At 37.6% G+C, this 25,856-nt stretch overlaps 2 protein-coding genes across 2 annotated transcripts; both read left to right on the top strand.

Moving 5' to 3' along the window:
• The first annotated feature begins 1,485 nt into the window (after nt 1-1,485).
• On the top strand, nt 1,486-23,403 carry LOC116692218 (uncharacterized). The gene is made up of 20 exons (XM_032520326.1): nt 1,486-1,958; nt 2,284-2,510; nt 2,599-2,674; nt 2,965-3,106; nt 4,088-4,207; nt 6,051-6,203; nt 6,311-6,356; nt 6,533-6,627; nt 8,297-8,412; nt 8,778-9,043; nt 10,142-10,238; nt 10,464-10,593; nt 12,408-12,426; nt 16,743-16,820; nt 17,099-17,264; nt 19,841-19,994; nt 20,181-20,303; nt 20,425-20,547; nt 20,963-21,006; nt 23,133-23,403. Exons 2-20 carry the CDS (start codon nt 2,285-2,287, stop codon nt 23,401-23,403), a joined length of 2,445 nt encoding a protein of 814 aa, XP_032376217.1. The 5' UTR covers nt 1,486-1,958; nt 2,284.
• LOC116689140 (adhesion G-protein coupled receptor G2) lies at nt 21,345-25,613 on the top strand. Its single transcript, XM_032515550.1, has 6 exons — nt 21,345-21,410; nt 22,826-22,941; nt 23,133-23,400; nt 23,942-24,047; nt 24,680-25,008; nt 25,155-25,613. The coding sequence occupies exons 4-6, from the start codon at nt 23,977-23,979 to the stop codon at nt 25,265-25,267; spliced, it is 513 nt and encodes a 170-aa protein (XP_032371441.1). The 5' UTR covers nt 21,345-21,410; nt 22,826-22,941; nt 23,133-23,400; nt 23,942-23,976; the 3' UTR covers nt 25,268-25,613.
• Nucleotides 25,614-25,856: the final 243 nt, after the last annotated feature.

The raw sequence follows: 25,856 nt of genomic DNA, 5'->3' as shown, positions 1-25,856 counted from the left end.
ACGCTAGACATTTGACTCATTTGACCTTTTTTAAACCCTGACACTATTTGTCACCCACAACAAAACTTGTCACTCATAATACAAACCTAAAAAAACACTAGCAACCATTAGCATTACAATATGTATCACCATTGTCTTTGTAGTGGCTTTCATTGTTTATTTTTTGCGCTAAAAAGATTCAATTATGAACGCGTACTGAACCAGATATTAAACATTAGTGTTGTTGAGTTTGTGTATTAAAACAATTTGTCACATGTGGTCAAAGAAAAGTGATTGGTTGTTGCTAAGCTGTGTAAAGAGTTTTGAAAAAGTTAACTCAGTATTTAGAAATGTGTGTAGCTATTTATTTTATTATATTTTATTTTATTTATTCATTGCTGGAAAACAATTATCAACAATCTTCCACATTACTCACTGGATTAAGTATCATACCTGATCAACCCTCTGATCTATCTATTCTCTCTGATCTATCTATTCTATTTTGTTCTACCTTTTAATTCTATTCTAATTTATTTCTGTTCCATTTATTTGATTCAGTTCTATCCTATCCTGATCAACTCTAGTGTTTCTTGCTGTCTCTGTGCTCGCCACCTGGCATCTGACCCTAACCCACCTGCATGCCCAGTTAGTAAACTTGCTGATGGATAATGTTCAACACACACACACACACACACACACACAGCCACAGAAGGCATGCACAACATCACAAGCTGCAGGTGGGTCCATAAAGACAAATGGGTCTGGGTCTTGAATTCCGGATCTTATGATGACCATACCAGCTCCAAACACCATCACCATCATTTTCCTCCTCAAGTCACATGAGTCTGTCAGTGGTTCATGTTAAATAAAATACACAAATAAATAATTAGAACATAGATAACCAGAAGAATACGTTGCGGAAACACATAAGCTAAGTGAAATAATATTTTTTTAAATGAAGTAAAAAATGATTTAAACTCAAGTCATTATTATGAAATGTTATTTCCTCCTCATCACAACAGTCATAAAGGACCTTTCATAATAAAAATGTTACTTTGAAAAATGCTCCTTTTTACCAAATTATGCTTTTTTTCATGATGTCACTTTTCATGTGGTCACTTATGTCATGTGTTTCACGTGTATACTTAAAAGTGGTGGTGTGGAATAAAACTTGACATGAAGTGTGTAAAAAAAATTATGCTGAATTAAACAAAAACTGACTTTAAAAAGATTGCTTTTTGATTAAATGACAAAAAAAAAATCATTAAATCAGGGAAACGTTTGTGAGTTTTATTCAGATATTTTTCTTTATTTGCTCTACTAAATGTTATAAAACAGTGAATGTTTGGCCATACAGATTCAGGTTTTGATGTGAAAGGATCAAAGCTACCAGGAGAGACACAATGAAATGTTTTTTCATGTTACAGTCATACATATTTGCAATAACTGAATCCACCAGGCCTAGTTTCACATGTCATTGTTATAATTGTGGGGTGTGTATTCAACATATACCAAAAGAGAACTCTCAACACCTTGTTTCACTTGATTTTTCTGATGTGCTACTCCCCTCTGTTGGTGGGAGTAGTGACTTGCCGCCATAAACCAAGTGATGTGTAGTGTTCACCCATGATCTGTTCTGACGTTCAGGATCAGCTAGCTGTTACACCCATTTAGTTTACTTTAGATTTAGTGCTTAATGTGTATGCAGAATGTTGAGGATGATCTTTTTCAATTATTTAGCGTGAGCCCATATTCAGTGGCGACAGAGGTGAAAATAGAAACACACGTAACTCGCTTTCTTTCCTGATGCTGCTTCCTCTTTTTATTACAGGAGGAAATTTACATGTTGTGTTGTCTTTCCACTTCCCGTTAAGCTCTATGATTTCAGCAGGTTTCCTCTATGGCATTTGTTCTGTTGTCACATCAGCTGTACTCTGTATTTCCTTCAGACAAAATACTTTTACACAGACTCAGTAAAGGTAGGCTATGTTTTCATTTCCTATATTTCAAAATCATCTATAATAAATACATTGGTTTTTTTTAACTGTTTATGGAGTGTACTGTATTTTTGTGACTGTAAATGAAGTGTATGGAAATAACTGTAAACATACTTGCTGTTGTAGTCCCAGTATAGATCCATACATGAGGTTAGGAGATTATGTTTGTACTGTAAGACTGGGTGGAAGACTTAGATACATGCCATCAGAGAGGTGTCTTTATTTCTTTGCCATACATTTATGACATTTGTATGTTCATAAAGCACAGACGTGTTTCTGGTCTGAATGAATCCTCTTTGCTTCACAGGATGAAGTGGTGGCTCCTCCGTTGGCTGGTCCTGTTTTTGGTGGTTCATAACACCCCCTGTATCAAGAGTGAAGCAAATCCAGGTGTAGCTCAGGGTGTAAATAAAAATCCAGTCCAGGGTAACAATGCAGCTTCAGTTACAGCTAATGGAGAAAAGTGTAACTTTGAAAAATTACGTTTATATAAGGTTAAAAAGCCAAAGAATTGTTTTCATAGAAATAAACCAGGTGAGATGCTACAATATATGTTTTTGGGGGTAAAATATATCATTTGTGTATATCTTGAATGTAAATAAATTATTTATGTACTCCACAGGTGTTCCATACACTAGATCGTGTATGGAAGAAGTAGACACAATTTTGAAAAGTGGAAGAGGAAGCCACCCTATCAAGTAAATATTTGAATTGTATTTGAAATAATATTTGTTTTTACATAATAAAAATGTATTTGGATGTTTATGTTTGTGTAAGCATCTTTGTTTTCTTTTACAGTAATACACAGTATATTACTATTTACATGGGAGTAAAAATGAGGGCAATATGAATAATTTGCAAAGGCTTGAGGCTGAAATCCGATTTAAGGTTAAGGCATTTAGTAGGTCAATATTAATGAAAGGGTTTAAGGAAAACAATTGTTAATCAGAATGATTCATGTTAAAAATTTCTTGTCATTTTCCACTAGAGCCATGGAGCTTCTGGAAGAGCTTTTAACGGAAACAGAGTTGAATGAGACTACAAGCCTGTCTGTCGGGAGTATGGTGGCCATCCTGTACAAACCCAAAGGGCCCTTCAAAGGACTCAACATTTGTGCCACTGATGATAATGTAGGGATGCTAGTAGCTTGGCCCTGGAGATGGCAATGTCCAGACTGATTGAACTATTTTGATGGGTTGGAGAGGTTGCCATGACATTTGTATGGATATTCAGGGTCCTTAGATGATGAATTCTACTGAGCTGATCCCTTGACCTTTGCTCTAGTGCCATCGTCAGGTTGACATTTGGGGATGGGCCATGGAATATGGTACACACGTTCATGTAATCACATGATCCCCTGACCTTGCCTCTAGCACGGCTCCCTCCAAAAGCGCTTTTTAGTAAATGTTAGCATGCTAACATGCAAAACTAAGATGGTACACAGGGTAAACATGATACCATCATCACATCTGCATGATAGCATTTCCATTGGGAGAATGTTTGCATGCTAGCAGTATTTAGCTCAACCCACTGCTTTACCTAAGAAGAGTCTAAATGCCGCTAGCATACCTGTAGGCTCTTAGTCTTGTTGAATGTATACCTGTTCTTTAACAAAATACATGCGTTTATTTTTTATTTCCATCCTGCATTCTAATGAGGAGTTTGTAAGTACCACTATACAACTTACAAATACTACTTACAAAACATCTTCCTTGATTATTCTTTGCTGACGGAAGTATGTAGATTATGCCTAAAGTGTGTTCTCATTTGTAATCACTATTACCAGTCGTTCAACAGTGACTAATCATTACAAACTATTTAAAATGCTTGCATCTGGTTAGCAAATTACCCATCCATAGATATGAAATTATATTTAGAATGTGCTCTTTTTAAAATGATAATTTATAGATCCCTAGGAAAAATAGGAATACTAGGAAAAATGCTCTTCTCAGAACATTACCACAGGTTACTGTTTTACCCAAGACTGAGTAGTCGTTGTTTGCATATTCAAATTATGACCTATGCTGATAAGGCAACATGGAAACGTAGCTGTGAGACCTGCATCATTTCTGGTAGATATGGTATTAACAAAGAATGTGTCTCTGATACAGGAAACGTTAAGCGAGGGTGTCACCAACAGCAGAGTGAGTGTTCGACTGCCGAGAGAGTTGGATGCTGGATCAAACAACACAGTTGTGTTCTGCATGCTCACGTGGCTTAAAGGAAGCACGGTCAGAGACTTCACTTTTTATATGAAACTTTGTAGAAAAAGAGCCATTGTCCACTAAACAATAAAGGCCTACTCATTTTGCATTGTATTTACAATATAAATTAAAGAATCACTCTTGATTTTGCATGTTAAAACCTACTTAAATGCTGTTGGTTTGTATAAAAGTCAGGTTGCTCATTTTCAAATCATGTTTTTCTAATTATTTCCTGTATTCTGGGCAGCCTTTGCCTTATTAACATAAATAGACTGCAGCGAACATGTTCTTAATTTGTCAGTAACATTTTAGTGGTCTCATGCTATTTCATTTCCGAGCAGAGACAGTTGTAAAACCAGAGTGGGCCTTTACTGTGGTGTGTACTGTATTTGTGTTAAAAATGGATTTGGAATGTATTTCCTATTTTGTATGAACATTTAATTCATTAAATGCTTTATTTTGTGGTTAATGAAAAAATCCACCCTAGGAGACTTTAAAAAGAGTGAAGGAATGAATGTATAGCTGGCATAAAGTAATTTCTTTTAACTACATTTCTTTAGATGTTGAAATGACTACATAGCTTCAAGCTCCAACTAACCCCCAGCTATTTTATCCACAGCAGTATTCACTGTGTCAAGTGAAGTGCCTAAGGCAAAGGCTCATTCTTTTGAAAATGCTAATAATATGACCAGTATTGTTTTTATCAAATAGGGAGAGCTCTCAAAAAACAATTTTTGCGAGCATTTGATATACGATGTTAAGCTATATTTTTTTTATATGGTATCTGGCCAAATTAAGATAATGTGGCAGACATAAAGGACACCTAAGAGATAAGATAAGATAAGAAAACCCTTTATTTGTCCGACGGGGGAAATTGCGGTTTGCAACAGCAACGATGAGAGCAAAGATAGGCGAGTGTACAGAGCTGGTTATCAATGTAAAAGGTAAAAATACTGTAGCCATTTGACACATCCTTCACAAAAAAGGAAGAGGTGTTGATTTCTGGCAAATACAACATCCTAAAAAAGGAACAATAGGTAGATTGTGGAAGCAGCTCATAAAGATCCATGCTTACGTTGGCTGTTAGACGGCGGCCTCTGGCGGCCGTAGTGATTATTGTGGGAGCAAATGAGGAAGTGAGGTGATGAAGTGTAAGGAGAGGAGGGAGGCAGGTTTGGGAGGGTTTTGGCTAGAAGGGTTACAGCTACAGCCAGATATTACACAAAATATAATATAATGATATATTCTTTATACTTTCACCCAGATAACGTTCCCTGTGAGTGTATTTATTCAAACTATGATCTTTTTCCTAAACTTAACCGTCGTCGTAGCTATGTCCCATTCAGCCTTAACCGTTGGGCAGGGCTGGATGAGTCGGATAAATACAGGACTTTTATTTAGGAGACTAGGGTTTGTTCCCCATGTGAAACCAAAAGTCAACTGGTCCTTACTGTAAGAAACAGACTTTCACGTACTTTACCTTTGTCTGTGATGAAGTTACCTCCTCCACAGCAGTTTTAACTGACTCATTTTAAGCCAATCCCTGATGTTTTACCAACCCTTACTGGACATTTTAGTTTGTTGCCAAAACTTAACTAGTTCTGTTTCACAGCGTTAACTGTGTGTTTAAAATAGAAGCTGTTACGTTCAATAAAACAATCACATGAATAAAAGAGCCACCACGGTCCTGTGTTATGGCCACATTGGACCTACTACGATGTGTTGACCAGTACTGATAATAGAGAGGATGACAGGGAGGCTTTTAATAATAAATGGAATAAATGGACTTTAGGAAAGTGTTCACTTTTCACATATTAATTGTCTTACATAATCTGTCAAACTAACTGATTGATTGTATGTTGTACTGCAGACCCTATGGGGACGCTCATATGAATTATATGAGAGAAGACTGGTTGGCCTGAGCGTGGCTGGAAAGAATATTACAGGACTACAGGAGCATGTCAACATCACTGTGAATCTTGCTGGAAATGGAACTACAACTTCATTCAACAAATCGTTTACCGTAACTTTCACTTCAATAACCTTGTAGATTTGAATCTTTTGCCTGATAAAAGTATGTTAAAACCATTTAAAATACAAATGTTAACCTAGTATGTTGTTGTGTCACAGGAAACCCTACAGCCCAAATGTGTGTTCTTGAACTTTTCAACACAGGGTAAGTAAGGCCATCACATCTGTGTATAACAAAGGCTAAGACAATTAGTTCTATTTAAATATAAGTTGGATTCATTGGGCTTTCACACATGAATAGTAAAGTGAATTTATGTGAATCAAATGTGTCAGGATCATGAGTATAACTGATCTGTCTGTCTGTTCATTTGGACTTACCAGCATATAGCACTGATGGCTGCATAACCCTGTGGGAATTTGGTCAGAGTCACGTCACCTGCTCCTGTGACCACCTCACATACTTCGGCGTGCTTATGGTAGGGCTTCTTCATCACACAAAATAGAATTGTAGAGAGAGGGTAAGATGTATGGCTACAAATGTATGGCTACAATAGGCCTTTTTCACAGCAGACATTTTTACTATTTACAACAGGAAAAGCACGGGTGTTAAAGGTCCCATGGGATGAAATTAGGGCTGCACGATTATGGCCAAAATAATAATCACGATTATTTTGATCAAAATTTTGATCGTGATTATTCTCACGATTATTTGTTGATTTTAACCAAAAAAAAAATTATTGTCACATGGGCTATTCATAACTGCGAGAGGGAGTGTGATGGACGCTACTCACAGAGAGACGGCTGACTCATTATGAACGGGTCCAGCACAGGTCGAATGGCGGATACCACGTCGTGTGTATGAAACGTCTGTATCTTCACTGCGCTGCATTTTATATACTATGATATTCTGGCCATGGGTCACATCGTTGGCCCAGGTCCAGCAGGCTCCGTCTCACACGCTGTTACTCTACCAACTGAAGTTAGCGGCATTCAATAACTTCTTCTGTGTTCTGTGTTACTTTGACATGACAAAACATCTTGCATGAAAGCAGCAAATAAAAGTGCTACAAACTACTATCGTGAGAAGGTGAACTAACTTCATGAACAGAAAATACATACAGCATAACAGCAAAAAATTGGTCTTCCAAAAGTAAATCCTAAATAAAATAGGCTTATAAATATATTAAATATAATCAACCATATATTATAAGTGGATAACCTTTTTTTGACTTACCCACCATCAGCCCTTTGACTTCTCCTTAAACATATGCTAAATAACTAGACTATATAACCTATGACTGCCATGACTTATTACGAATATTCATATCACAGGTACATTGTTCTGAATATTGCTGTGTGGCATCTTGCATTGCTGCCTGCAGTAGTGTCATTCTTGATGCTACAGTACCACCAAATTCTACAGAATATTAAATCAAATTCTAAGTAAAGATACATGTAAAATAAAGTATTATCAGCAAGATATCATGGTATCAAAGATATCAAAAATAAGAGTAAGCATTAACTAACTTACAAATCAACCATGAGCACATTTAACAGGTGCCCTGCCACACAAAACCTATATTCTTTGCAATATATTAGGTCCATGTGTGTTAATGTTGTGAATGTGAAGATGAACTGCTACCTCCTCTGTCAGCTCGAGCCACAGAAAAGAAATAAGAGGAGAAATCAGACCAATTACAACAGCTTGTCAATCTGATGTCATAACGCCTGAGCGCATTACTATTCATGAGCTTGGCCAGTTGCGCTGGTGCTGATAGCCAGGCTCTCATTGGCTAGCTGTCCAGAGTCAAGCAGCTTGGTTCATTGAATATTAATGAGAACTGGCACAAATGGAGCTGAGTCTTCCTGCAGGCATTCTATACCACGCTAGACTGGCTTGAAACAAGGTAACCAAAGCATTTTTTTCCACAAACAATGTTACAAAGTCCACGGTAGAACTTACACATTATCACAAAGTAATGAAATACGTGTAGCAGGGCACCTTTAAAAATAATGTGCATTGGACATTGCATATTCAAATTTGTGACCATGCATCATAATGTTTTGTATGTAAATTGTTGTGTATTTAAATTGTAGGGAAGTAAAAATTCCAATGTAAAACGTAATTCTGTGCTTGGTCTTCAGGTTTCTGCTAACATCTCACCTAAAGACCAGGAGATTATGTCATACATCACTGTGATTGGCTGTAGTCTTTCTCTGTTAACCCTGATCATCACTGTTCTGCTCTTCATCACAAATAGGTAATTTATCTACATATATGACTGTCATTTCCATCTATCCTTTCACATACAGTATTTCCAGGTACAGCAGCATCCTTCTGTTCTTCTCCTATCACTTCTACACCTCTTCAGCTCTCTTTTTCCCCCATTTGCAACACTTTAGTCCATTTGACGCCTGATGTGTTACTTCACTTCTTTCCATATTTTTCTTTCTCTCCTGGAAGTAAATGGCATCCTTTTCTTCTTTATTTTCTTTCTCTTATCTATCCATCCTCCCATCCTTCCGCCACTTTACATGACTTGAATTTCAGTGACACTATGGGATGACAATTAAATCTGCACAAAATGGAACACTTACCACAAATCAGTTCTCCTCTGTCTGACAGAAAAGCCAGAGCAGATCTCTCTATGAAGGTCCACATCCACCTCGTCATTGCCCTGATCCTGCTCAACCTGCATTTCCTCCCTAGCCAGGCAGTGGCACTGTCCTCCACTGGCTTTTGCTTTTACATGGCCCTTTCTCTTCACTACTCCCTTCTGGCCACATTCATCTGGATGTCCCTGGAGGGGTTCCACCTCTACCTTCTCTTAGTCCGAGTCTTCAACATCTATGTCAGGAAATACGTACTCAAACTCAGCGTGGTGGGATGGGGTGAGTAGAGCCGCCATGGCCAGAGACCTACACGTTGTCTGCATCAGTCAACAAATGTTTGTATGAATGAACTCTTAAGCTGTGGTGGAAGAATTTCTCAGATATTTTACTTAACACTCCCAGGTATAAGCCTTTTCTCCCCACCTTTGGTTTGCTTGGTCTCCTTGTGTAATAATGCACAATAAAGTTATAGAAATCTTTTTTATCAGGAGAACCTGGGCTATCGGGATATGTATGGTGCCTGCAACACACATATACCACATGAATTTATAAATTGTTATATGACTATAAAGACAAAAGAAAACGGAAATGAAATTTCACACACACACTGACTAGAGGTCCCTCCTACCAGGGGTTTCTATTGGCTGACTAAACACCTGACAAACTGCATGTGATTGGTCCATAGACCCATCAGTCAGTGCCATCTTGGCTCCTGCCTGAAACAAGGCTCTCTAAATTCATCCATGAGAACAAGTGGAGGATAATTTTATTTTCACACAGAAAGATCAAATAACCTTAGTTGTTGATTTATCACTTTGGAATTACTTGTACAAAGTTTCCGGCCAGATGACTAAACTTCTGGAAGGGCTACAAAGACAACAAACGTCCTGCTGGAAAGCTGGAGCTAATGGCTAAGACAACTATTAACAAGACCTGACACTGGGTTGAAAGGAATAACACTCTATTTCCACAATGGGTTAACAAAAAAGCTTCTGAATGGCCTACAAGGAGCTCATTGAAACAGTGCATTTCTCTTCCTCTAAAAAAACAAATGTAAGTCTCTGCACTATTGAATTAAGTTATTATGTATTATTCTATTACAATTATTGATAAATTAATGTTGTGACATTAACTAAATATACTGCTGGCTTGTGAATTTGACAACAGATTCAAAAAAGTTGCATCTTAATCAATAGTAGTACATCATAATGTACGTGTTCATTATATTTTGAATCATAAATTTAAATCTGCGAAGTAACTGAAGTTATCAAAGTGGAGTATAAAGTTCATTTCTTGCCTATGAAATGTAGTGAAGTAGAAGTACAATTACCCACAACTGTACTCACCTACAGTACTTGCATAATCCTTTTGTTTCAGGTATCCCAGCAGTCATTGTGGCCCTGGTGGTCATCATTGACAGAAGCTCGTATGGACGTGTCCCTCTGGACTCAGCTAACTCCAACAGCACCGCAATGTAAGGGAGAAACTTTCATGCATCTACAGTCTAGACTAATAATTAACTGACATTTAAGTGTTTTGCATGTGAAGTAGAGCACCCACGCCATTTACAGTAACAGGATACTTTTTACTGCGTATACAGTAGCTGAATTTCTAGTCACCTGAACTGACATTTTTACAACTCAGAATTCATTTTTCAGTGTATAAGAAATCTACTCTCTCTCACTTTCTCTCTTTTCAGATGCTATATAGTCAATAACACAGTGAAGATGGTGACCACAGTTGGAGTATTTTGCTTGGTGTTCATCTTTAACATGTTCATGTTAGGGATGACAGTCAGAAGCATTGTGATTCTCCGCCGGAGCAAAGAGGTTTTCATTTTGCTCTTGTCTTGGAAAATGAACTTAAAAAATTAGGTCTGATGATATATTTTTTTAATAGTTATTGCTGTCTACATATCTAAGTGTCCATTGTCAGTGTATTCAAAGCCTGATATGATGTATTTCTAAGTGCTATAGAGCTCTATTATTGTTCTTAAACTATTAAAAACAAATACTTGAGCCACATCATTGCACATGGTCCATTAGATCCTTACACTGTCCTGCTACTGTGAAAAAAACTCACTAGAGCAACAAATATATTTTAATCTGTGGCCAAAAATAGTCACTGACAAACAAGTTTGTTTTTAACCTGGGGTTCATTCCTAAGACAGTTTAAGCGTCAAAAACTTAATTCACTTCCTGAATTTTTATGCACTAGGTTGTGACTTTTTTTTAATCAGGCAGTTCATCGAAATAAAGGTATTCTGCTACATTCATGGTTTTTTTTGGGGGGGGGAAGGGGCCAAAACATTTCCCAAATATAAAGAGGGACGTGTCCCCCTGCTAAAACCCCCTCCCCAAAATTCACAAAAGCTTTCAAAGAAAACCCTTTCTCCGGGTTTTTGTTATGTTTTCAAAGGGTCAGTGGGGCCCGTGTTTCAGCCTTTTCCCGAGTCCCCCCCTTTCTTTAAAAAGTAAACCCATTTTTCTTTTTTTGATCATTGCGTCATTTTTTTAGTAGAAAACCCAAAGCACCAGTTTACAGGAGGGAAGTTTAAAAATAGATTTTCATGAGAAATTTTTTTACAAAGAAAAGTAGAATATCACTGGTCTTGTTCTTGATCTTTGTCTGATATCTAAAGGATAGCTTTCCCTTTAAAAAAAAAATTTAAAAAAACCTTGGGAAGGGCCCCAAACTGTATTTTTCTGCTTTTATGATAAAACCCCTTTTTTTCCGTCTGGTAAAAAATTTTTTCAAAACCCTTCTTACATAGTTTTTGTCCCTTTTACCAAAAGGGTTTTATTAGCATGAGGGCCTAAATTTACTCCCGAGAGCACACATTTTTTTACAAAAAGAAGAAGATAGTGTTTTTTTGACTCGGGGTATTGTTTTCAAAAGCATTTTTTTTTGTTCATTTTCCAGACATCAAACCAAAGGGCTTTTTTGGAGTTTTTTATTTTTTTGAACCCGCCCAATCTAATTTCACTAAACCCCCATTTTTGCACATCGTTTTGGGGCCCCGTGACAATGACGAGCCCAAACGAGCACTTTACCCTGCTTGGGGGTCACCACCTTCCGGGGGATTTGGGGCCCCCGGTTTTTCTCATTGGCTAAAAAGCCAAGGTGGCCCCTTTTCCCTCTTCGCATCCCCCAAAAATCCGCAAGGTCTTCACAACCGGCTTCCCCGGGTTTTTTCTGTGATGTTTCGTAATTGAAAAAAAAGGGGCTTCCTTTGCACTTGTTGTATGTGCAGTTGATCTTCTTTTTGACAAAAGAGCATTCGGTTGCCCAATTAACTTGAGCGGAACGTATGGTTGTCAGTCCCGAAGAAAACGCACCCCAACTCCTCACTGTCTTGTTTGGAAACACAAATGTGTACACCGCAGGGAAAAGCTTCAAAAATTATGATAAAAGGCCCCTTTTTTTTCCCGACAAAAGGGTGGGGATTTGTTCGCCAAAGGCCCAAAAAACAAGATTGCCCCAAATGTCAAAAAAAAGATACCGTAAAAATTAATTTTTAATGTAAACTTATTTTTATTTTTGGGAAAAGGGGCACCAAAACCGTTTTTTATTAGTTGGGATTTTTTCATGATTTGCTGATCCTCTCCTCCGTATGTTTCTAAAACCCGTTTTCTGGACCCAGGTTTCTTCATCTTCCTGTGGTTTGTGATGTCTCTGAGAAAAAACGGAAAACCCCCCTACAGGGGATTTGTGAAAAAACGCAAAAACCCCAAAACTAAGCCTAAACCAAACACCAAGAAAAATTTTTTTTTTCTTTTTTGGGTGTGTGTGTGGTTTGCCCTTATTATTTTTGTCAGATGATTTAAGCCCAACCATGGAAAAAAAAAGCGAAAGGGCCCAAGCAAAAAATTTAAATTTAAAAGTTTTTAGTTTTTTTATTTTAAGGGCCAAAATTTAAATTTTAAACCTTTTAAAACCCCCAAAAAAGGGGCCAGAACCTTTGTTTTTGAGCCATTTTTAATGTCTTGGGGATTTCAACCCCGATGAAATCATGCCCTCTTCCTTTTTTTTTTACAAAAACTTGCAGAATAGAATTTAGAGGAATTTTATGTCAGTAAAATGGTGGCCCCGTCGAGTGTAACCGGGATTTTTGTCGTTCATCGTCATTATTTTGGGCACCCCTTTCCCTTCCCTTCCTTAAATTTAAACACACAGGGGAAAACAGAAAAGGGTGGTTCAGAATTTTCACCTTTTTAAATTTTTGGGGGAGCATGACCCCAGGTCTTTAAATCCCACTTCTTTTAGTGGAATTTTTCAGCAGAGAATCGGCAGTGAGGGATTCCCCAAAAAATCCCCAAAAAAATTTGGGCGCAAAAGAAAATTGGGGGTCTGGATTTTTTTTTAAAAGACAAAAAAAAATTAAAAAAAATTTTTAAAAAACAAAAAAACAAAAAAAAAATTGGGCAATTAAATCGCAGAACTTGAAAAATGTTTAAAAACACAATAATACTTTTTGTGGGATAAGTTCGAGATGATTTAAAACAGGGGGCGCTTTTATTCCCCCCCTAGAGTCCAGTAATTTAAATAGCTGTTTAAACAGTTAAAATTCCTTAAATATTGTTTGGGGGATTTTGGGGGGAAAAATGTTTTTTCCAAAAAATTTTCCCTTTTAAGCGTTTTGTCTGCAGGTTAGTGGGCCGGCCCAAAAAATTGTGATTGGGTTAGTTTTTTTTTCCAATCCCCGGAATGTATTTTTTTTCGCCCCACAAAGGCCCGTGGACCAAAGGGCTGGAAATCAAGACTAAAATAATGCAACAAACTGATTGTTTTGCCAAAGGTCCACTTTTCACTAAATATGGTTTATGTTTTTTCTGCCTCAAGACACACATCCGCTATTTTGCATTTTCAGATGTGATGTGGGTCTGATCTGACATTGAGTGCTGTGAGAGAGCTTAGATTCTCTCAGAGTGAAGATTATGTGTCCTGAGCATACAGACAATACATCTGTTGCATATTGTATTTGGATTATTGATTTGTGAAAATGTTCATCATATTAAACTTTATTCATGTTTTTCTAAAAGCCAGTATGTGTTAGTATCTGCATATATTGTTTTAATGTTGTGCAGTTTCAAGTAATGTATATTAAAAGTGTTTTACTTTTACTAATTCAATAAAGGCTGACATATCAGGAATTTTACAGTCTCCAGTAGTTTTCCAAACCATCAGGTTATTGTACATGATATCACATTTCTGTTGACAGACCCGGTTTACTGTAGCAGTGGAATTTAGACTGTGACGTCAGTTCTTAACATATCAACAAGAAACAAAGCCACCTGCAGTAAATGTATTGCACCGATATAAAAAACTATTTGCATAAAACAAACACATCCAGCGAACACAAGCACTATTCTGCATTACTCCTAACCATGAGTTAAACCAACCAGAACAGTTTGCCAGCGTTTGTCTGGATCATCCCGTCCAGAGGTAGAAGACATCTACTCTCTGTCCACTGAGTGATATTGTGAGTATTAGTTCAAATATTTCTTCTTCATTGGTGTATACTTTGGGCATCTTGTGAAATTGCTTGTCTTGAAGTCTGAAGATGACATGCAGTCTTTTTGGGGAATGTATTCTACCTGAAAACTTTAACATTTTGATTTAAAATGTCACTTTAGGTGGAACTGTCTGTAAGAATTACCTCTGTTTGGCCAACAAAGCCATAGCCAAGTCTTGTAGGCAGAAGGATGGCAGAAGGTGTTACAAACGCAGCTTTGTTCTGTTCTGTTTTTTCTTTGTCTGACTTAAAAAAAATAAACTTCAGGCTGAGATGCTATCTGCGCTAACTTGTTGCTTTATTTCAGCTTTGATTCCATCAGTCACATATTCAAAGGAAGTACAATGGTTCCCCTACTCTTATTTATGCTGCTGCCCACATCGCTGGCTCACGAAGGTACGGACATCACAGGTACGGTTATTTTAGGTATTGTTCTCCAAAGAAAAAGTAATGGATCAGTTAAAAATAGGCAGGAATAGATATTAATTCTTTTAAAAATATATGTCAAGCTATTTTTAAGATTTTTTTTTTTACATCTCACAAACTTAAACGAACAGTGTGAAAATTGAAACGTAATGACAATATACCCTTATTTCAGTCATCAATCACAACAGAACACAAAGAGAACTAACTAAGCATTGGTTATTTGGAGTTCAAAATGAGAAAAAATCAAGGCTAGTATTATTAAAATTCAAATGGTTGTAGTAGGGGTCTAAAACACAATTTACATCAGCATCTCCTAGATTTCCCCTGATTGATGTAGATACTCTAGTGTTAAAAACTTCTGCTACACAAGCTCCTCTGATGCTGAGAGACATCTGTAAAACTCTTAATTTCAGTTTGAATTCAATTAACTTTTTTAGTGAGAAAAAACCTGCGCTCCAGAGTATTTCCAGTGTGATCTATATGTTGAAATAAACACACTTAGGTTTAATTAAAGCCTCTGCAATGACAACCACCTGAGAGAGATTCATTTCATTCTGAAGATAAGAATGCAAGTATAGTGAATAAAAAATGACTCAAACAACCATTTAAACCATCCATCTATGTTTAAATTAGCTTTGTTATAACAGTCCAAAACCAAAAGGTATCTGTAAATTAGGTGCTCTTTTGAATAATGTTTTACCTTTAGGGTTAAGGTTAGGCTCATTTATCTTGCTGCTGTTTGTAATATTGTCTCGAGTCAATAAAAATCTAAAATGTAAGTGTTTAAATTGTTGCAATAAAACTACGTTAATGGAAGTTTTTCTGAGGTAAAATCAATAAGCTGTGGACTACAAGGAAGCTGTCTGTGGCCATGCTATATTCCATATTTACCAATGAATTACCTTTAACCTTGAAAAATGCAAAAATGGCGATGTATGCTGACAACTCAATAATATACATGGTGACATCCACAGCTGAGAGGCTTACTAGTGTTTTGAATGAGGAATTGCAGTTGGCATTGGAATGGTAACAACTAACCAACTAGTTGTTAATGTATCTAAAACCACAAGCATTGTATTTGGAACAAAACACCAGTTGTTTAATGAACCTAAATAGAATTTGTGTGTAGGAAGTATGGCAGTTGAACTGGTACAAAAGACCAACCTTCTTGGTGTTACAGTGGATAGTAAATTATCCTGGTCTCAACATATTGATTGAGTGGTGAAACAAATGGGTAGAGGTTTCTCAGTTATTAGGACATATTCAAATTTGTACTTATTTCTCAATAAAAGTAAAAAAATATATGAGATAAAATGCTAAACATATCAGATACAGTACATACAGAAATACGATGTCCTGGAGCATTTTCCAGCATCTAGAATTATTTCTTCGACTCGAGCAGCCACTGACATAATGTACGTCAGGCTGCCTTCACTCCGATTGGCAGTTGCTTTGTTGAATTGCTGAGCATTTGCATAAAATAGACTTCTTGTCAATTTTGGCCCTGCTTTGCTCGTGGCAGCAGCGAGCTCGTCTCATGTTCCTGGCAAAAGGACACTCCCATTGAAAATAAATGGTAGCCTGTCACTTTGTCTCTGTCTCTTGTAGCATGTGTGACTGTATGCTGAGATAGTCTTGTGTCAGGTATGATTAAACTCAGCAGAGTATAACTAATGACCAGTTTGATGTACACTATTATTTAATTAAAATCAGCAGAGCTCCTTTTTAATTGGTGACAGTTTGACCCGCCCCCTATGTTTTAGCCACGCCCCTTTTAACTTCAGCTAATTAACTGTGTGATGTAGAGTCTTGTGTGAGGTATAATTGAAATCAACAGGGAGTTCCTTTTTCACTGGTGACGATTTGCAGTGTCTGCAATGTATGTATTGAATGTTATTCTTTTTGGTTGTTGATTTAATGTAATTATGCACAACAATGTATAGCAGCACAAGTTTTAGATCATTTTCTTCATGTCATTCTTACTGAAGATTTGTAAAATACAGCGAGTTGTTTCTCATCTTCTTTTTCTGTGTTCAGTTTGTTTCCACATTTCAGATGGTAACATGACTATTACCGACAATACCCTCAATACCACCATCCATGATGAGGCCCCTGGTAATGTGAGATGCCTGAAAAATACACTCCCCTGCCTCTTTCAATGCACGATCAACGGCAAGTTGAACATTAACAAACTTAATTGCTTAAACGCTACAGTGACAATAGATGACCCCTGGATTGAGTACAGCATGACAAGTAAGTATACTGTCTCTCAAGCAGAGTGCTGACTCTTTGCTTAAAGATTGAAGCACACCAGATCTCTGACAGGGGTCAGAAAGGTGGATTCCAAAAACATGCATCTGCATCTTAAGTCTGATTCCTCTTTAACTTTTCAGATATCAATTGCAGTTTATTGTTATGCAATCACTCTGCCATCTTGCCAATGATGAATTCTCTGACTAGTCACAACTATGAGGCAGACATGATGCAACTCTTCTACATAAGGAATTCATGTCAGGACCTCTTCAGGAGCCACCATGAAGTCAAAAAAGCCTTTATAAAGTGAGTGTTCCAATTCAGTATGTTTTCAAACCTTTGTTGAACAGAGAGTGACATCTAGTGCCATTATCATTACAAGGTTTAGGCGCAGCACCCAAAAAAGTTTTGTCACCACCTACACCGCATGTAAGTAAATTGGTGTGAGCATCAAAATGACTTTTGACAATACACTGGTTAGAGCAAATTAAGTGTAACCATGTATCCAGCTAATTTGAATATCTCACGTTACTGTATTGTGTGAACAGTTAACTTAATTAAATACAGCACTTTTTGCACTTTTCACTTTAATACTACAGTTAGTTCATAGGATGTTGTGTTGTCTGTGCTGTCATGTGTGTCTTTTTTTGTCCTAGGACACTTTATTTATCTTATGTTCTAATGTTGGTCTTATTTTAAGTTGATTTTAGAATTTTCTTTTTCTGTTACATGTTTGTCCAAGACAAATTTCCCCTCAGGAACAATAGAGTGTCTATCTAAACCAAATTTAATTAAAAATGACTTGTATGAGGACTTCTTTGGCACGTTTTATCTTTCAGCTTTTTGAGTAATTTTTATTTAGCTTTTTTAGCTTTTCAAAACATTTTAGACACAGATAGATATGGTCATAATAACGGTCTAAAATAATTTGAAATTGCATTTTTTATTCATTAAAAAAAGAAACATTTTCTTGAGGGAGGACCCTGAAAAGAAAGAAAAGTGAGGATGGAGGGGTTATTTCTTACAGGGGGCATCCTTGCTCACCCCAGGGTCATTTTGAGGAGATGGCAGTAAAGTAACAGTTTCAAAGATAACAACCTTATGCCTGATTATTCTAGATATATGAAGGTATCAGGGTCTCCCAGAATGTAACTGATAATTCATAACCGACATGAGGTAGCAATAAAAAAATGAGATTCATGTTCTAACTAAAGATCTATGTATAGCCTAATGAGTCTGTGACAAACCAAAGGTACAGTAAGTCTGAGGTCAGTTTCAGCTTCAGGATGATGTTGTAGGACTACAAATAATACTGTGACTTTATAGCTGTATTGAAAACAAGGAATGCCTTTTGGCTTATGGAGGAAAACTAAATTAGCGAGTTTTTTATTTTTCTTGATTCTTTCCTACACACATGAATTTTTTTCATTTAAAAACAAGTAACTAAAAAGCTGCAGATGGTGATGTCATTGCTGTTTCCACGGGTAGTTTGCCTAATCTACAGTTTACCAATGTTGAAATATTAATATTACAGTGATGATGTTCCCACAATAGCCTGGCAGCTGTTTTTACACCCTATCAGATCAGCTGACCAATCATTAAACAGATATTGATCAAAAAGCTGTTGCTTCCTCTCTCCTCATCTCCTCCAAGATGCAATTAAGGGCATGTAGCATCCTCAGTGATGAGAACTTGAATAATTACCAGGTTGAGATGAATCTATTCAATTCAATTTCAATTCAATTTTATTTATAGTATCAATTCATAACAAGAGTTATCTCAAGACACTTTACAGATAGACCACACTCCAGAATTTACAAGGACCCAACAGTTCTAGTAGTTTCCTCCAGAGCAAGCAACAGTGCGACAGTGGTGAGGAAAAACTTCCTTTTAGGCAGAAACCTCGGTCAGACCCAGGCTCTTGGTAGGCGGTGTCTGACGGGCCGGTTGGGGTTAGAATGAAGAGTGGCAAGAAAAATAGAAAAAAATTGTAGTTTGTAGAAGTTCTTTGTAGTAGTTCATGGCATAGCAGGACGCTGTGCGGCATTACAAGGCACAGCAGGACGTAGCGGCTACAGGACGTAGCAGGACGTAGCAGGACGTAGCAGGACGTAGCAGGACGTAGCAGGGCACCGCAGTTGTAGCAGTTGAACATGGCATCACAGAACGTGTAGCGGGACCATGGCGACAGCTGCTACCCTGATTTCGGAGCCTCTCTGATCCAGGGAACATGCTGGGAAAAAAGAACATAAGGACTCCGGGAATGACTCCCCAGAGCTAGGTTAGTAACACGCATTCTGGGACATGGATGCACATAAATGAAAAGATAGAAGATAGAGGAGAGAGGAGCTCCGTGTGTCAAAATAAGTCCCCAGCTGTCTAAAACTATTACAGCAAAACCAAGAGAGACGAGGTAAAGAGAGCTCCAGCCCGGCCGGGCCAGAACTCTCCCCAACCGGATCGGGCTGTATGCCAAGTCTCCCTTTAGTTTTATTATATTCTTGATTATATGTTAGATAAATCTGACAACTGTGTGACTAACTACTACTCCCTAACAATATTCGATTCTATGCCCTAACTAGTGTATCAAAATAAGTTATAATCAATATAATATATAATCTATATAAACTATATAAAATCTTTTTAGTTACTTGTTTTTATATAAACAATATAAAGTATAATCTATTATAATTCTTAAATCAAATGTGTTTCCCATGTGCACGAGAATCATACAACAAGTCTGGCTCACTCTTGAATATTGTTTGTACCTACAAGGTAGTACAAGAAAACGGGTAATTGCTACAAATTCTCTGCTGATCCCTTGCACATGTCACATCAGAAGAAATGTGTTTGAGGTTAATTTCTTTTTCTTTTTTTTGCAGTGTGGAAAGAACAATGGTTCATAAGATCATGGGAGCATCCCAGCTTGAACCTGGAGGCTCCATCAACTACCACCTCAAGGACTTGTCTCTGTCGGTGCTCAACTTCAGTGAGGCTCAGCTCAACGACTATGAAATCAAGAAAGAAGCTCCACAGGTACACGCGTTGTGATGAAGATGGGGCTGATGTATTTAGAAGGAACGGGGATGTTTGGGATAACATGATGGTGAACATGTCATGCCTATGATAAACATTGATGGGTGTTTTTTTGTGTTTTGAGTGCAAACCAAACCACAAACTGTCCTATAGTACTCAATGGCATCTTCTTCTATCCAATGTTAGCTGCTGCCACAGAACACATCATTTATCCCTGACATTTGGCTGCCTGCAGATGCCCTGCACTCCCTCCCTAAGGAGAAGAGGGTTATTGGTTTGGTCAGCTACATGCAGCAGAGCCAGTTCAAAGTATTTCCTTTCTTACACCCTCATGTCACGGCTAAACATTTAGAATGAATGAATGTTTGCAGATTATTGCTTATTATGTGTGTGTGTGTGTGTGTGTGTGTGTGTGGTGTGTGTCTTTCAGTTTAAACAGGAAGAAATCTCATCAATGGTTCTCAGAATCGAGGTGCTGGGAGAAAACCGCCTTCAGGGTCTGCGCAAGCCAATCAAGATGACTTTCAAAACTGCTCTTCACACAGCTATGGATGTAAGTCTGTCTGTGCATGCATTCTTTCATGTTTTTAACATTGATCGGTTTGATTGTCAAACGTGGGTTTGAGTGCATCATCTTGGGCTTTGGGTAATCAACATTTTTCACCATGTTTGAACATTTTACAGACCAAACAAGTAATTGAGAAAACAATCAACATCCCTAGTTGCAGCACTAGACTCCCATTATTAGGCACATGGCAGCCATTGCTATAGTGAAAATTATGAAAACGCTGTTCTAATTCATCACTAATGTGTCAGACCACTGCCACACTGAACATTTTGGCTTAAAAGGGAATTTAAAAAAAATTGATTTCACTGGATTTGATCACATTGTTTGCTAAACCTACTTTTAATGTTTTGGGTACCATTGTTAACTTTAATGTATCTCTTATTTTTTTGTATCTTTGCAGAATGAGTCATGGTTCCAGTGTCACTATTTTCATGAAAGTGGTAGGTTGTGTGTTCGTTTTGCCTACATTAGGATAAATAGCAAAGCAATGGAATTGTATTATTGTTCATGAGCTTGCTTAAAAAAACTCAGCAAAATGTTTCTGCAATATAAGTCATATGATTGACTTTATGATAGTCCATATTCACCTGACTATTATGTTATTACATGTTAGCATATTAAAAATTGTAAAACAAAACAAAAATAAGATATTTTTTATATTTTTTTTTGTTTACCTTGCTGTTTAGACAATCAGTAGAATTAACTAAGTTTAAATGTTCATATTCCCAGAATTGAAATGGAAAACAGATGGATGTGAGACCGATGATGACCAAACTATCATTACCAGTGATAACCAAACTATCATTACTTGCAGCTGTAACCATGCAACACCCTTTGCAGTCCTACTGGTAAGAAGACACACCTGATTTGAATGACTTCTTCCTAATAAAATTAGCAAGTTAGTCAAGCCTTTAGTCATTGAGAACTTTTATAGAGGAATTAAAAAAGTATCACAAGAGCAAACAAGAAAGGGAAGTGACAAAGTATAAAAGCATAAACACGCACAGGACCGGGCTTTGTGTTGTTTGTGAATACAAAAGTCAATGGTCATTGTCTGAAATTAACTGACTTTTACAGACCTTAGTCTGTGACACAGAGAGACAGTCCCTTAGGATTTGCTCAACTTCAACTTTATTTGTGTCACAGAAGGGCCATTAGGTGTGCAGCAAGTACAAACACATACAACACACACATAAATAAATGTACGCTGGAACACAACGTAACAGTGCGAGGACAAATACATACCAGTACAAGGTGCATGGATAGCAGCGCCAACGTAACAAATCAGCACATCAGCCTACAAAGTTGACACAATATAATCAACAATGAACAACATCAGCATCCATTACATACATTGCTAACCATAACTAAGTATTTGTGTTGCTTAAACTTAACTTGCCCAGTTTTATTGAATCTGCAGGTAGTTAAAAACGGCACATTCAATTCCTGACAAAACTGCAAGAGTGTATTTAAACTGAAACAGGTTGTGTTTAACCCCCTGTGGTTTTGTGCAAGCTTACAACATTATTAACACCATGGGTTTTCATACACGTCGCTGCTGATTGGGTAACAACAGTGACACACCCACCAAATGAGAAAAAACTCAAAGTTTGTTGCACACAGTTTCACACAACGTGCCCCAAATGCCGTTTTAGGAGTCACTGGTAATTTACCTATTCTGTCGTTTCGGTGTTGAAATCTTCAATTACACTTTACTTGAAAGTATCTACATAAGAGTGACATGACACTTGCATGAATGTGTCATAAACATTCTAAACAAGTTTGACATAATGCTTCTTTTAGTAAGTGTCATTTGGTTTTGTCATGACGTGTTATGGTTTGGGTTATGGTTAGGGTCCATGTGACATGACTGTGTCATGACAGTGTCATGTCACATTCTTATGTAGATACATTCATGTAAAACGTTACCAAATATTCATACCGGTTTATCATCTATGTTTGAAACAGCTAAAACTGTCTTTAACTCCAAAGAACACTAATGCTTACAAAATGTGTACAGGTCATTGAAAACATAACATAAAATCATCTTCATTTTATGTTTACCTACTTTTCCCCATTAAATTATGAAAAGTCATTAAATGTGAAGCAAAAGATAAATTATGTCCAGCACTTATTTAGAAACATTGAATGGAATTAAATTTGACCCCAAGGGTGACAGGATGAGAAATCACTCTATGATTTGTTCCCAGATGTTGGGAAAAGTTCATCTATAAATTGCAAATAAATTCCCGATTTTCTGCAGGTGAAAGTCCCAATTTCAGAAATCCACTGGAAAATCCTGTCAAACATCAGTTACATAGGCTGCGGCCTGTCTGCGTTCTTCACTGCTTTGTCCCTTGTGATATATGTCTTTGGTCGGTAGGTACACATGTACTTTATGCATTCTATGAAGCTCAGTGTTGTCTATCCACGCAGTGGAAGAGACACAAGGCAACATTGGAATAAAAGAATAAGAAAATGGAGCAGCCAAATCCTGTCTGATTATCAAAGATCACCTATCTTGCCTGTGCCTATGGCTTTGTCATTAAATGTCCCTATCTCTCCCTCAGAAACCACAAAATGGATTACTCCATCTCTATCCATGTATCTCTGAGCGGGGCCCTGCTTCTGCTCAATACCACCTTCCTGCTGACCGAGTGGGGGGCCACGGTAGAGCCAGCCTGGGTGTGTGTGTTTGTCGCAGCTCTCATGCATTACTCCTTGCTCTGCTGTTTCACCTGGATGGCCATAGAGGCACTCCACCTCTATCTACTGCTAATAAAGGTGTTTAACACCTACTTCAAACGCTACCTGGTCAAACTGTCGCTGGCTGATGGGTGAGGCGCGTCTATTGTATGTGTTTCTGTGTCTGTACTAACATGAAACAAGGTTTTTTTTGGGGGAAAAAAACAAAAAAGGAAACAGTGTAAAGTGTCCATATTATGAAAAAAATCTATTTTTCTGGGATTAGAGGGGTTATTTGGTGTCTCTGGTGCTTCCACACGCGTACAAACTTAGAAGTGAGATGTCTCACTTTGTAGGTAAAACAAGTGAGATGTCTCACTCTGTAGCTGAAACAACAACAAATCTTTTTTGAAAATTAAACCATGTAAACCTATTCTGGTACAACCTCAAAATACAAATATGAAAATGAGCAGAATATGGGCGCTTTAAGAAAAAACACTGAGCATCTGTACAAAAACTATATTAAATCTGAAATAATAAAGTATTTATTGTATTAGTGTCTTAACCAGGCATTGTTGTTTTATTTCAGTTTTAGTATCCAGTTTAGTTTAAGTTTTTTATAGTTTCAGTTTACAAAGAAGTATTTTTCACTGCTTATTTTCATTTCCCTTCTTCTGTGTTGTGTGACTGTCAGGAATCCCTGGTGTAATCGTGGCAGTCTCTTTGGGAATGAAGGACTTCAAAGAGTTTTATGGACTTACAGAAATGACCATGGCTGATACTAACCAAACCAACGCCATGTAGGTGAAGCCAGTGGGACAGGACACCAGAAAAAAAATAGAATCACAAACATTCATACACCTTGTACATGATCAAACAATGTTCATACAATGTGATTTTATGTTTATATGTAGGCTACATATTAATTTATATGCAAGCTTATTCAGCATATGACAAACATCTCATACAGGAGACATTATGTACACGATAATTATCGTCTGCTTGATACATGTGCTCTCACATACAAAACATTTTTTAAGGTACAATTTTGTACCATATTTGTATGACAAAAAGCATTAAAATCGTGTAATCTTGGTTGATTTGGCCCGTTTTGATTATGGTGGTACCATCAAGTGTGGAAAATCAGTAATGTGTGTGTGAGACCATTTGAATACTGCAAGTGATTGTTGGACTCCGTCAATAACAATGGAAAGGGAATTACAGAATGTAAAAAGCCTACATTAAATTGTTACTGTTTGAGTAATACCATCCATTAATTGTATCAAATCTTTACTTAAAAAAATATTAAGGATTGTATCTTCAAATATTTGAGATCAAATTATTTTATTCATGATTGTACGTCCCCTAAACCATAAAATCTCTTGTGAAACTGTATTCTGACAGCCCCTTGGGTTATCTGCCTGTCCCACAGCTGCTGGATCACAGATGACTCCTACTTCTACTCCTTGAACCTGGTGTATTTCACCCTTATATTCATTTTCAACTCTGGCATATTGTTGGTAGTGGCCTCTAACATCTGCAAAATGAAACAAGTCTTCAGGAGCACTTCGAAGCTTGGAGCCGAGGCTCAGGGAAAGACTTCGAGAGACTCCGGGAATTTCCACGAGTCGTGCAGGAGTGGCCTCACCGTCATGGGTCTTACCTGTCTGATGGGGACCACCTGGGGCCTGGCCTTCCTGGGCTCAGGATATATCAACTACCCCATCCTCTACCTCTTCTGCATCCTCAACTCTGCACAAGGTCCGAGCTCAGTTATGAGACGTTTCTCTCCGTTAAAAGGTTTTCAACCTGTCTATATGTCGCTAGGTTGTTCTTTGCCCTCAGTTCTCTTTCACCAGCTTGTAACTCCACTCATGGTTTTATAATTTATTTATCTCTTTGTCAAGGTTTCTTTATTTTCCTTTGGATCTGTCTGTCAGCCAAGAAGCAGAGGAAGAGACACATGGAGGACAGACTGACTTCTACTCCTGTGAAGACTTCAACTATCAGTCAAATGTGATTAGACCCCCTTTCCTGCCACCAGTCCAGGTGACAAAGCCCTGATGTACTCATTGATAGCATAGCACAGCTGATGGTGGTGGCACCTGGATCGTGGCTGCAGCTGCTGCAGTGGTCCTGCTCAACGCACACTGCTGCTGCTACTACTGCTACTATTATTAGTCATTGTTCAATGATCTTTACTATAACTACAATGCAAGTTGTATAATGTTAATTAGGCCATTCCATTATACCCAATGCTATAATGATTGTGAGTCATATTTCTGGACTTATTATAGGTCTTATTATTATCAGTGAGTTAGATAGTTGCTTTTCTCTCTCTCTCTCTCTTGCTCTCTCTCTCTCTTTCTCTCTCTCTCTCTCTCTCTCTCTCTCTCTCTCTCTCTCTCTCTCGCTCTCTCTCTCTCTCTCTCCTCAACTGGTCTAGGCAGATGGCCGCCCACCTATAGAGCTATGTTCTATTCAAGGTTTCTGCCTGTTAAAAGGACGTTTGCTCTAGGGGGAGTTGTTGAGTCTCTGTAAATTATAGACGTACTCTATCTGTAAAGGGTCCTGAGATAACCCTAACTCCATTTATAACTATAAAAAAT

The sequence above is a fragment of the Etheostoma spectabile genome, chromosome 1, assembly GCF_008692095.1.
Source record: "Etheostoma spectabile isolate EspeVRDwgs_2016 chromosome 1, UIUC_Espe_1.0, whole genome shotgun sequence".
Lineage (NCBI taxonomy): Eukaryota > Metazoa > Chordata > Actinopteri > Perciformes > Percidae > Etheostoma > Etheostoma spectabile.
This window is presented reverse-complemented; position numbering and strand designations above follow the sequence as displayed.